The sequence below is a fragment of the Colletes gigas genome, unplaced genomic scaffold (assembly GCF_013123115.1).
Source record: "Colletes gigas isolate AHSC1104 unplaced genomic scaffold, ASM1312311v1 Colletes_gigas_Sc00009, whole genome shotgun sequence".
Taxonomy (NCBI): Eukaryota; Metazoa; Arthropoda; class Insecta; order Hymenoptera; family Colletidae; genus Colletes; species Colletes gigas.
In genome coordinates, this window is record NW_025106638.1 from 5206608 (window position 1) to 5218748 (window position 12141).

The window sequence follows — 12141 nt, forward strand, 5'->3', positions numbered from 1 at the left end:
ATTTATGGCGCGATATGGTACCATCGATAAAGAGAATTAAAGCACGACGTTCGTAAGATTCAAACTGTTCTCTGACCTACATCCTTTAAAAGGTTCTTAGGAGCTGTTCTGTGTTATAAATTGCCAGCGGGGGGGGACAAACAAGACGCGAGGAACAACGTCGCGGTGGCAATTAAGCGATAATGTCGTTCCGTTTAAACAGTTCCGCGGGCCTCGCGCGTGAATTGAAACGAAAGCTCTGTTTTCGCAGGTGAGAATTTTAGAGGCAAACCCGGTTGACAGTGTCGCGACGATATTTCACGTCGCGAAGACAGACTAGGGACCTCGACCCAGATACACCTGCAGGTCTTATATTACTCGAAGCGTCGCGACGTTTTCGGCGTCGAGGGACTCCCGAAAAGAAACTTTGCTCTTAATTTTGATCAACGTTGACGAAAGCGTACGGAACATAACGCAACGAACGTTGATATAATGAACTGCCAGGCGAGTGACATCGTTATGTAACGGAAACGTAATTTTCTAATTATTGCCCACTATGAAATATTTTGCTTTCATTTTTACAGACGAAGCTTTTCGAAAACAATTATCTTTATTGATATTACTTTTAAAGATTAATAAATGTTTATATTGAATACAGATATCTTATTGATATTAAGAAAGAAAAAAAATAAATTACAGATTAATATACATATCTAATGTATAATAAATATGTTATCTTCTTCTAGATTTTTTAAAGATTTCGTTTAATAGCTTCTGCACTTACAAATTTTCTTGGATATTGTTCAATATTAATTACAATATGAAAGGGGTTTGCTCGTCTGACTGCAGCGCCATCTCAGTGGTGGTTGCATGGTTTTTCCGACGCCATGTTGTCATGCTTAGCTGTATACTTATTTGAGTTTGTATTTTTATGCTTATATATATCTATATATTATATATATTCGGTTTCGGGTAATATATCTGTATTATATGTGATAACCAAATATAATACAGGGTGTTCGGCTACCCCTGGGAAAAATTGTAACGAGAAATTCTACAGGCCAAAATAGGACAAAAATCAAGAATACCAATTTCTTGATCGAGGCTTCGTTAAAAAGTTATTAACGTTTAAAGTTCTGTTCGAACTGAATTTTTTTCTCCAAAATGGTTAGGATTTCGAGGATATGCCCATTGACCAAAAATGATTGTAATTGACCCCTGCAATCGAAAATAATTTTTTCAGAGTGATTTGAAATTTTCCAATTTCACCGAAAAATTTAAGCAGCCAAGGAATTTTTTTCTCGAAAATGGGTAGGATTTCGAGGGTATGTCTGTTGACCAAAAATGATTGTAATTGATTCCTGCGATCAAAAATAATTTTTCCAGAGTGATTTGAAACTTTTCAATTTCACCGAAAAATTTAAGCTGCCAAGGAATTTTTTTCTCGAAAATGGGTAGGATTTCGAGGATATGCCCATTGACCAAAAATGATTGTAATTGACCCCTGCAATCGAAAATAATTTTACCAGAGTGATTTGAAACTTTTCAATTTCGCCGAAAAATTTAAGCAGCTAAGGAATTTTTTTCTCGAAAATGGGTAGGATTTCGAGGGTATGTCTGTTGACCAAAAATAATTGTAATTGACCCCTGCAATTGAAAATAATTTTTTCAGAGTGATTTGAAACTTTTCAATTTTGTCGAAAGTACCCGCTGTCGATTTTCCTTAAAAAATTCTACAGAAAAGTTTTCCAATACTTTTTTGTAGGTATCCATGAGCTCTACTTCAGAGAAAAGTTTCATTGAAATATATTCACTGTTGTAGAAGTTGTGGCAGTTTGAAAATTGGAATTTTTATTTTTATGGGGTTTTCCTCAGTTTATAGGGTGAACACTGAACACGTAACTTTTCGAATATTTTTGGAGTTTCTACATATTCTTGGCCAAAATACGTGTTGTTTGCCGTTTGAAACATTAAAATACCCGGATCCGTTTAGAAGTTATGACATTTTAAATATTTGCATAAAATTTCGAGGAAGCATTTTCGGCAAAGAATTTTTTTCTCGAAAGTGCGTAGAAATTCGAGGATATGTCTATCGACCAAAAATGATTGCAATTGACCCCCGCAACCGAGAATAATTTTTCCAGAAGCGTAGCGAGGAACACAAGTGCGTTGATATTTCAACAAATTCAACATGTAAATTGAGCATCGAGTCATATAACAAAATTCCAAAGATCTTCATATTTCTCGCATATTTAATGTAAACTTTTTCCAAGAGTGAAAATCGTTCACCATATTTTCCACTCCATCCTCTTATTTTCTTATCGAAGAACTTCGCTGCGCTTTCAGTGGCGTTCAAATTGTATTCTCTTCAAACTGAAAACTCCGCCTTTTCCGGATGCATTTATTTTGAAAGTTTCAAAAGAAAACTCAACTCTAAAAGCACCGGAATTATAAAAGCTCCTAGCGGGAATAAAAAATTTCCACGTAAATATGTTCTAATGAAGGGAGAACGTTCAGCGAATTTCCCCGAAAAGTCTCGCGACTCATTAATTTTCTTCGCTTTCAATAAGTAGTTAATGACACACATTTACTCTGTATATTTTAGCACTCTAAACTTTAATTGAATAAATAGGAATTACAGAAATTTAACTTTAGATCTAACTTGGTAAGCGATTATACAGGTTGTGTTTAAAACGATGAATTTCATAAACGCTTCTTCACAATTTAATGACTAAAAATTGCTGCGAGATAACACTCACTGCATATAAATTTAAAGCTTGATAATAGATCAAAACGATCGTTTGATTGTTTGGTAATTGCTTTGAAAGAAAATTACATATTATGAAGCTAAACGAACAGTAGTGTTATCAGCGTGAGCCCAAGATCCTGGATTCGATCGAGGGTAGTACTCGACCGGTGGTTTTATGGTTAGGAAAGACACAAATTCAGACAAAAATTAACAAGACGTCGAAAGACACAAATTACCAAGACGTCGAACGACACGAATCTACAAAACGTCGATACACGACACACAATGCTGTACGAATGAGAGAGGGTCCACGTCCAGCAAAAATACAGTCCACTAGACCAAACCAACGCCTTGCATATCATCAGACGTGCAAGAAGAGCTCTCGACGTGCAACACATTGCACGAGCTCTCAACAGGCTCTATACCCTAGGGAGCCGCTAGAAGGAGTGGGCTAACCAGGGGTTCTATACCCTAGGCAGCCGCTAGAAGGAGTGGACTAACCAGGGGTTCTATACCCTAGGAGCCACCTTGGTTAGATTTATAAGGAAAATGTATAGTTTCACGAACGAACCAGGGGCTCTATACCCTGGGAGCCGCAGGAGGAGGTTACGTGGACCAACCAGGGGCTCTATACCCTGGGATTCACTAGAAGAAGTGGAGGAACCAGGGGTTCTATACCCTAGGAGCCACGAGGTTTGAGTTATAAGGAAAATGTATGGTTTCACGGACGAACCAGGGCCTCTATACCTTGGGAGCCGCAGGAGGAGGTTACGCGGACCAACCAGGGGCTCTATACCCTGGGATCCACTAGAAGAAGTGGAGGAACCACTGGCTCTATACCCTAGGAGCCACGAGGTTAGATTTACAAGGAAAATATATGGTTTCACGAACGAACCAGGGCCTCTATACCCTGGGAGCCGCAGGAGGAGGTTACGTGGACCAATCAGGGGCTCTATACCCTGGGATCCACTAGAAGAAGTGGAGGAACCAGGGGCTCTATACCTTAGGAGCCACCTTGGTTCGATTTATAAGGAAAATGTATGGTTTCACGAACGAACCAGGGCCTCTATACCCTGGGAGCCGCAGGAGGAGGTTACGTGGACCAACCAGGGGCTCTATACCCTGGGATCCACTAGAAGAAGTGGAGGAACCACTGGCTCTATACCCTAGGAGCCACGGGATTAGATTTACAAGGAAAATGTATGGTTTAACGAAAGAATCAGGGGCTCTATACCCTGGAAGTCGCTAGAAGGAGTATACGAACCATGGGCTCCATACCCTGGGAGCCACGTAGGTTTTTAGGATGTTTTCAGCATCTTGCTCTGTCGTAATGGTACACCTCGAGCTGTAAAGGTGTACCAGGTTAGTGAGATACCCCTAGTCCTACTGTTAATAGGGTTCAGGGTTGTATTGAGTGAACAATGCAAGCGAGGATAGCTACTTGAATAGATTTTAGTCGATGCTCAAGTGCAATGGTCAGTTAACAGACCTAGTACTATTGCTAGGTTGTCTTGACTACTTCTCGATTAGTCTAATGAACACTGATAAAACAGCTAAGGTAGATAGGTTGCTTGATGGGCGATTATAGCCCGATCTTGCCTCGAGTGTCAAAGCAACGTTGTGTCGAGAATTTTGGGAAAACTGAGCTCCTCTGAAGAAATTGCTCTGTACAATGATGGCGTATTACCATAGAAGGCAATGAAATTACATACAATGGTCAATTAACAGAACTGGTACTAGTGCTAGGTTGCCTTGACGGCTTTTTCGCGGGAGCTAATTCTCGATTAGTCTAATGAACACTGATAAAACAGCTAAGGTAGATAGGTTGCTTGATGGGCGATTATAGCCCGATCTTGCCTCGAGTGTCGAAGTAACGTTGTGTCGAGAATTTTGGGAAAACTGAGTTCCTCTGAAGAAATTGCTCTGTACAATGATGGCGTATTACCATAGAAGGCAATGAAAATTGGGCAGGGTGCTCAAATACGGCATGAGTCAATCCCCTCCGGAGGGATTGTGCGCTAGATCATCGGGCCAACGCCCAAGCTACCAAATGTTTCGGTCCCATACACGAATGATACGTAACAGTAGATTAACATCAAACTCGAGTACGTAGTTTTTTCTTTATTCGAATTTAAATTGGAGCACCACTCGGTGCCCGGTGTTCTGGATATTATGAACGAACAACTTGTCGGTAAGAATTTTGATTGAGAAATACGAACCTCTGAAACGAACCATGTGCCTGGTTCAAAGAAACGATTGCTAAATGTAGATTTGACAAAATTAGGACTGTAATGAATACAGTGGCGTAAGTATAACTCTGGACGGGGTTAATAAGAAGGATAGATTTTAATAAAAATGGTGGATGATCGAAACGATAATCATAGTCAGAAGAGTGTAAAATTAATGAAGAAATAAGAAATAAGAAAGCTAACTAAATTCAAACATTATTAATATACGTCTCTCGAAATTATTTTATTTCACTCTTGCAACATCAGTTTTCTTAAACTGATAATCGAAACGAATTTGTCTCGCTATTAGTTTGGATATTCGACTTAAAAATTGATTTAAAAATACTGTCTTTTGGTCACTAACCATATCACATTAATACTTTGGAATCTTTAAATTAGATTTGCATGTATATTGAAGATATTTAATAAAATAAACATTAACTTGTTAATTAAAAATTAAAACATTAAAAATTAATACTTTGGAATCTTCAGTTCGTTAGTAATATTTGAACAGTGATACTCGTCTAATAATATTCAAATTTTATTCGTAGCTTTCGAATATTTGTCTAGTAAAGATAAATATACTTTGGGTATGAAGACGAGATTACAGCTATATTTACCCTATCATTACCTTAACCAAAGGAGCGATATTTCTTATAATAATGCCAATTGTAGCATAAAACAAAAATTTATAAAAATTGATGCAAGATATGTAATATCCTAAAACTGAAGTTAATATAAAGAGAATACGGTTCTACAGTTATTAAATTCATACGGTGAATTTATTAATAAAAAGTATTTTTTTGTTCATCGTTGCTGAGTTGTAAGAGAAAAGGGATCTGTGTCAGAAATCACTGATTCGTTTCGAATATTGTACTCGAACGACACGACTGACGAGACACAAGGGCTGAAAATCTTCAAAATGGTCGTGAGAAATTCGAATAGGCAATGGTGCCAAGGATATTTCCGAACGTGTAAAATTACAGATTTTCTCAGCAGCGTCGAACATTAAGGAATCGAACGTTTTAACGGAAGACGGATCTACGTTTTAGTTCTGGAATCGAAATACGCGCTAAAGACTTACGTAAACCAGCGAGATTTAACGGGTCGTAACCCGTTGCGCGTAAACGGTCGAAAGCGTTCGATGATTATTTGTAAAAGAATCGATGGGTCGGCACAGCCGATTTCCTCCCTGCACTGGGTCAAATCTATGGACGCATTTAGCAGTCCACGTAGCGTTTTTCACGGTACCAAGATAGCCCCACGCATTGGCCAATGGCTCTTAATCGCGGTACGGGCAAAACAACTGCCAAAAACCATAAACCATTTTGCTTATTTTCGTCAACGGGCGCTGTTACAGAACCAGCGTCACGAAAGACAATGTCGAGTCGTGTGGCACGTTCAACCGAACGAGAGATGTCACGATCACTATGCACTAAGAACGTTCGATTCTTGACCGATTTTGGCGCGAATCAATCTTTTTTTAAATTACGAATCGATTTTTTTTTATTTGTCGAGCATTCCAAAAGAGCAAAAATACAGTTTCTACAAGTAAAACTAAGACTAAAGTGTTACGTAACAAAAAATCCATAAATGCTTTGTTAAGAAGTTGTAACAGAAATATGAACTGTGAAACTCGATTGAGATTCAGGGCATTAAAATAAGAAAAAAAATCAATCTTTTGCAAGCATTCGATATCGTGAGTTTCCTTCCAATTTAGTGAACATAAACTCGAACAATAGTTCAAAATTTTATGACAACAAGAAGTTATCATCGAAGAAAGAATAATTCAGCATCCAAGATAAATTATAGAAACTCTGATACATAAATGTTTAACTAGTTCAACTAGCAGTTGCTCTCTTTAAACAAAATTTTAGTAAATAAAGAAACATCACATTTCATATTTTTGTACAATTTCCTAACAAAGCATTTATGAATTTTTTTTGTTACATGACACTTTAGTTTTATTTTTACTTGTAGAACACACTGCTGGAGTATGTTCTACTAATATTAATCTTAGATTATGTTTTATAACAAAGATAATCTTTTCCATTTAAAAAAATCTTTAAAAAATTCAACAAGAATATCTAAAAAAAAATATCTTAAAAATTAATCACATAACGAGCAAGATTTTAGACACCCTTTGTGTCGCATATTTCGTGCACCTATTTACCATAGACTTTGTTTTATTAAACATTTGTCATTTACTATGAATATTCTATGCTAACCTGCTGTTTCCTCTTGTGAGAAAAACTCTCCACAATAAAACTAATTAAGAATTGCCTTCTAATTAAGAATTCTAATTAAGAAAAATCTATTTATAGAACAACAATTGACAAACAAAATATACTTCGAACACCTATTGTGATTAATCAGTCCACTTGAAAAGTAAACACAGTATCCTGTTTCCTTTGTTTTTTATATAGATTGTTTTGTCTTTTTGTTTAAAAATATTTTATGTGCATCTAATCTATCTACTGAGGAAACGAACAATGTATAGTACAGCAAGTAACAAAAGAACACGTGTAATTAAAAAAAGATTACATGCGTGTTTCAAGAATTTTATCAGGCCATTTTATAACTGTTTAAATATTCGAACTTTTGGCTTAATGTAAACATACATAAACACAGTCCTACCAGATCAGATCATAAAACATCCATCGATGCTTTATACTTAGTCTCTCACCAGTCGTTAAAATCAGTTATATCGGTGTTAATATTTCTCGGTTAAAAATAAACGAAAAAAAAAAAGAAATGCATACCAGGTATTCTCTGCTTCTCGAATTTAATAAGAAAGAACATATCTGCAAATTGAAATCTTTAAAAAATTAGAAAATCTAATTATAGATGTATGAGACTTTTCAGTTTGTCTTTAAATCTGCAAATGAAAAACTTACAAACAGCAGCAATTAAGAAAAGAAGAATTGATATTAACTTTGAAAGAGGTATTGCAGTTCGAGGACCATTTTTATATCAATTGTTTCGTGCCAATTTTGTTTAAAATCGAATATGATGTAGACCGTACGATATTAGGGGTAGTTTAAGTCATCGTTTTGTTGGTTTCGAATTTATTTAAAAAATACAAACCTCCAAAGACTTTCGTAAAAATGGGTTCTACTTGGGAATTTTTATCTTGAAAACTGTTTAACGTATATTTATACTATACGTATACGTATACTGTTTAATGTATATTTATTGATACCTGCGAAAATTCTTTCATTTTACTTATAGATGTATGAGACTTTTCTGTTTGTCTTTAAATCTGCATTTGAAAAACTTACAAACAGCAGCAATTAAGAAAAGAAGAATTGATATTAACTTTGAAAGAGGTATTGCAGTTCGAGGACCATTTTTATATCAATTGTTTCGTGCCAATTTTGTTTAAAATCGAATATGATGTAGACCGTACGATATTAGGGGTAGTTTAAGTCATCGTTTTGTTGCTTTCGAATTTATTTAAAAAATACAAACCTCCAAAGACTTTCGTAAAAATGGGTTCTACTTAGGAATTTTTATCTTGAAAACTGTTTAACGTATATTTATACTATACGTATACGTATACTGTTTAATGTATATTTATTGATACCTGCGAAAATTCTTTCATTTTACTTATAGATGTATGAGACTTTTCTGTTTGTCTTTAAATCTGCATTTGAAAAACTTACAAACAGCAGCAATTAAGAAAAGACGAATTGATATTAACTTCGAAAGAGGGATTGCAGTTCGAGGACCATTTTTTCCGCTGAAAATCAGTAAATTTTCAAGCGTTATATCTTGAAAACTAATAAAAATCGGGTGAATAAAATGTAGCTCAATGAATTCGTCTTGAAAAGCACTATCGTATGATCCAGAAAAAAATATATAATTTCTTTTAAAAAACGAAACTTCACCATCGTATCTTTGATATTAATAACATAAATAATATTTTCGTTTACGCCAAAATAGAGATCCCATTTTATCCTGCAATTTACATGTAAACAATTTTTTCGTATCGTCAATAGTTACTGAAATATCGCGAGTGTCACACTTTAGCGTAGATACCCTTTATACAGGGTGTTCGGCCACCTCTAGCAAAAATTTTAATGAGCGATAGTAGAGGCCAAAATAAGACAAAAATCAAGAATACCAATTTGTTGATGGAAGCTTCGTTAAAAAGTTATTAACGTTTAAAGTGCCGCCCTTACTGAATTTTTTTCTCGAAAATGCGCAAGATTTCGGGGATAAGTCTATTCACCAATAATGACTGTAATTGAACCCTACAACCGAAAATAATTTTTCCACAACGATTTGCAATTTTTTAATTTTCTCGAATAATTTCACACCTTCTCTATTTTTATTCTCGAAAGTGGGCAGGATTTCGTGGGTATGTCTAATGACAAAAACTGATTGTAATTGACCCCCGCAACCGAAAATAATTTTTCCACAACGATTTGCAATTTTTTTTCTCCGTTGAAAAATTTAGGCACCTAATTGGATTTTCAGTAAGGAATTTTTTTCTCGAAAGTGCGTACGATTTTGGAGGTATGTGTAATGATAAAAAATGATTGTAATTGATCCCCGCAACCGAAAATAATTTTTTTAGAACGATTTGAAAAATTTTTTTTCGCCGAAAAATTTCAGCACCTACTCGATTTTTTTTCTCGAAAGTAGATAGGATTTCGGAGGTATGTGTACTCACCAAAAATGATTGTAGTTGACCCCCGCAACCGAAAATAATTTTTCCAGAACGATTTGAAATTTTTGAATTTAATTGTTAATAACTTTTTAACGAAGCTTCCATCAACAAATTAGTATTCTTGATTTTCGTCTTATTTTGGCCTCTACTATCGCTCATTAAAATTTTTGCTAGAGGTGGCCGAACACCCTGTATACAGTATCATTCTTAAGGATTAAATTTTGACCAATAGCAATACTGTTCCTTTATTGCATCGTAAGCAAAACACGGAGACTCCTGAATACACCTGTTAGATGAACGAATGCATTAACTTTCGTGTAACATAGCTGTTCGATTCCTTGTTCATTGCATCCGTTGCGCCGTTTTAATCCTGAAATAAAACTACGATCCGTGCAACCCGAAAGCCAACAACTATTTCATCCTGTGCCCTCGCAATTCTTCCACGGGCATTGAGCGAAACGAGGAAAAAGGGTCGCGACGCTCGCCAGGAACGCGATACAATTCGTTGGGAGCAGCAAACCGCCGCGGTTGGCTTCTTTAATTCCTGCAAGATTGAGCTCTCCAGCCCGTGGACGATTTATGTACGACCTTTGACTTTATTAACCGACATATATCATTCTACTTGCGGGAGACGGAAATCTAGGCTGCCAATACCGTCGACCTGACGTTTCCTTTTCGAATGAGTAATGCACGTACTGTAAAACGGTGCCATCCGGTTCAGCTAGCTTCTTCGTTCGAGGAAGACGTATCAGGATGTCGCAGACATGGTGATCATTTTAATCTGGCTGCACTTTTTAGCCACCAAATTGCAGAAAATCTTTGAGTGTTCATGTAATCAGCCATTTCGTATGCAACGACCCAATGAACATACCTTACACTTGATTGGTTCTTGCCTCGTCTTTGGTTAATTATTCGAGAGACGAGAGAAAAGTGCTCACGATTTATTTACAAAGTGCAAACGAACGATGCACTGATGATAATGAGCAGTCAGAGGAAAAAACGCAGGGTGGAAGTAACATGGAATGAATCGAGACACGCTGCTAGCCAAAGACAATTAAACGAATGAATCTGTCGAATGACTCGCGACCTTCTGTTTGTAATTCAATAGAGAATCGAGCGGAAACTAGGTCTTTAGAGGTTCGAGAGACCAGCGACTACGACGGAGGTTACAAAAGCTGAATATGAACCAGCTCTGGGGCTAATCCGCGAACGTATTGCGCCATGAAACTCCGTCGTGCAATCAGAATCACTTCCAACCGACCTAAAGACTGTGGCGATCTCAATTCGAGACGTCGATTCCGATTAAACCACACCTTCGATATCTTTTTCGAAAACTGATATCTATTTTCTAGTCGTGTTCGAAACTTTATCGAGCAGGGAATAGAATTGTTTTCGTGAAAAAGAAGAATCTTTTTAAGCTCATGACGCGCTGGATTTGATCGATGACAAGTAGCGATATTTTCAAGAGTTATTTTAAGAATTACATTTACCTCTTTGCCTGTCGTACGCATTTATACATTCACTGGTCATAAATTGGCTGATCAGGGCGGTTTTCCCGACGCCCCTGGCGCCCAACATCGCGACCGCGTAGGAGGCGACTTCTTTCGCAGGTGCGGCGATCTTCTCCTCGTTTTCTGGATCCGCAGGTGCCAGGGAATTCGACCTTGATCTTCTTCTTCGGAAAGAATCGCCTCTATTGATAACGCCTGCAACACAAGAACAGAGTGGAATTGAGTAAAATTAAAGAGAAACTCTGGAATATATCGAACAAGAACCGTTTCCCATATTAACCCTTTGCACTCCTATTTCGAGTGTGATTCGACATCAATTTTTATCTCAGGAGCTCCTTCGCCGAGTCCCACTCGATATTTTTTCAAGTCCAAACCAAAGAGATATCGTACACTTGAAAATTACAAAATACAACAGTGTAAATAAAACAGATATTCCAACAGGTAAATTTCCAATAAAACACTTAAAAGCGTTGGGAGCTGCTGGTAACAAAATTGAAATATAACACGGAGTGCAATGGGTTAAGGAAAACAACGTTCTGTAAAAAATTAAACATTTCTCGATTACAAAAATTCTAATATACGATTTGGTTTGCTCTCTGAAACACACAAATTTGAACGTTAGAACAAAGCAAATATAGCTTCGTTTGTAAGAACAATTTGATCAACGTTTCGATCTTTTGATAGAATTTGGAAGTTCTATATATTTCCCATTTTTATATTTATTCTGTTAAATATATAAGTTTGGTCCTTTTATGTTTTACCGAATTCTGTCTTTCTATTGTGTTTGAAAAGCTTACATTCTATTTTTAAATTCGCTACTGCAATATGAAAGTTGAGGAAATCACGTGTGCCTGAACGTGTTCATCTTTTATTACGAGCCACATGTATAAATTTCATTAGAAAGATTCCCTTTATCATTTACGATAATTTAAAAGTATCAATTCTTATGCATACTGTCTTATCCATCGATAGAATGGACACACCTTGCACTGTATTTCG

At 36.5% G+C, this 12141-nt stretch overlaps 1 protein-coding gene across 10 annotated transcripts in view; it reads right to left on the reverse strand.

Moving 5' to 3' along the window:
* Window positions 1-12141, reverse strand: part of LOC122397281 (GTP-binding protein RAD) — a 114593-nt gene that overhangs the window by 34226 nt on the left and 68226 nt on the right. For all 10 annotated transcript variants that reach the window (XM_043396378.1, XM_043396383.1, XM_043396377.1 and 7 more), the window contains one exon: window positions 11122-11337. In XM_043396378.1, the coding sequence (XP_043252313.1) occupies window positions 11122-11337 (216 nt within the window). The remainder of the gene's footprint in view (window positions 1-11121; window positions 11338-12141) is intronic.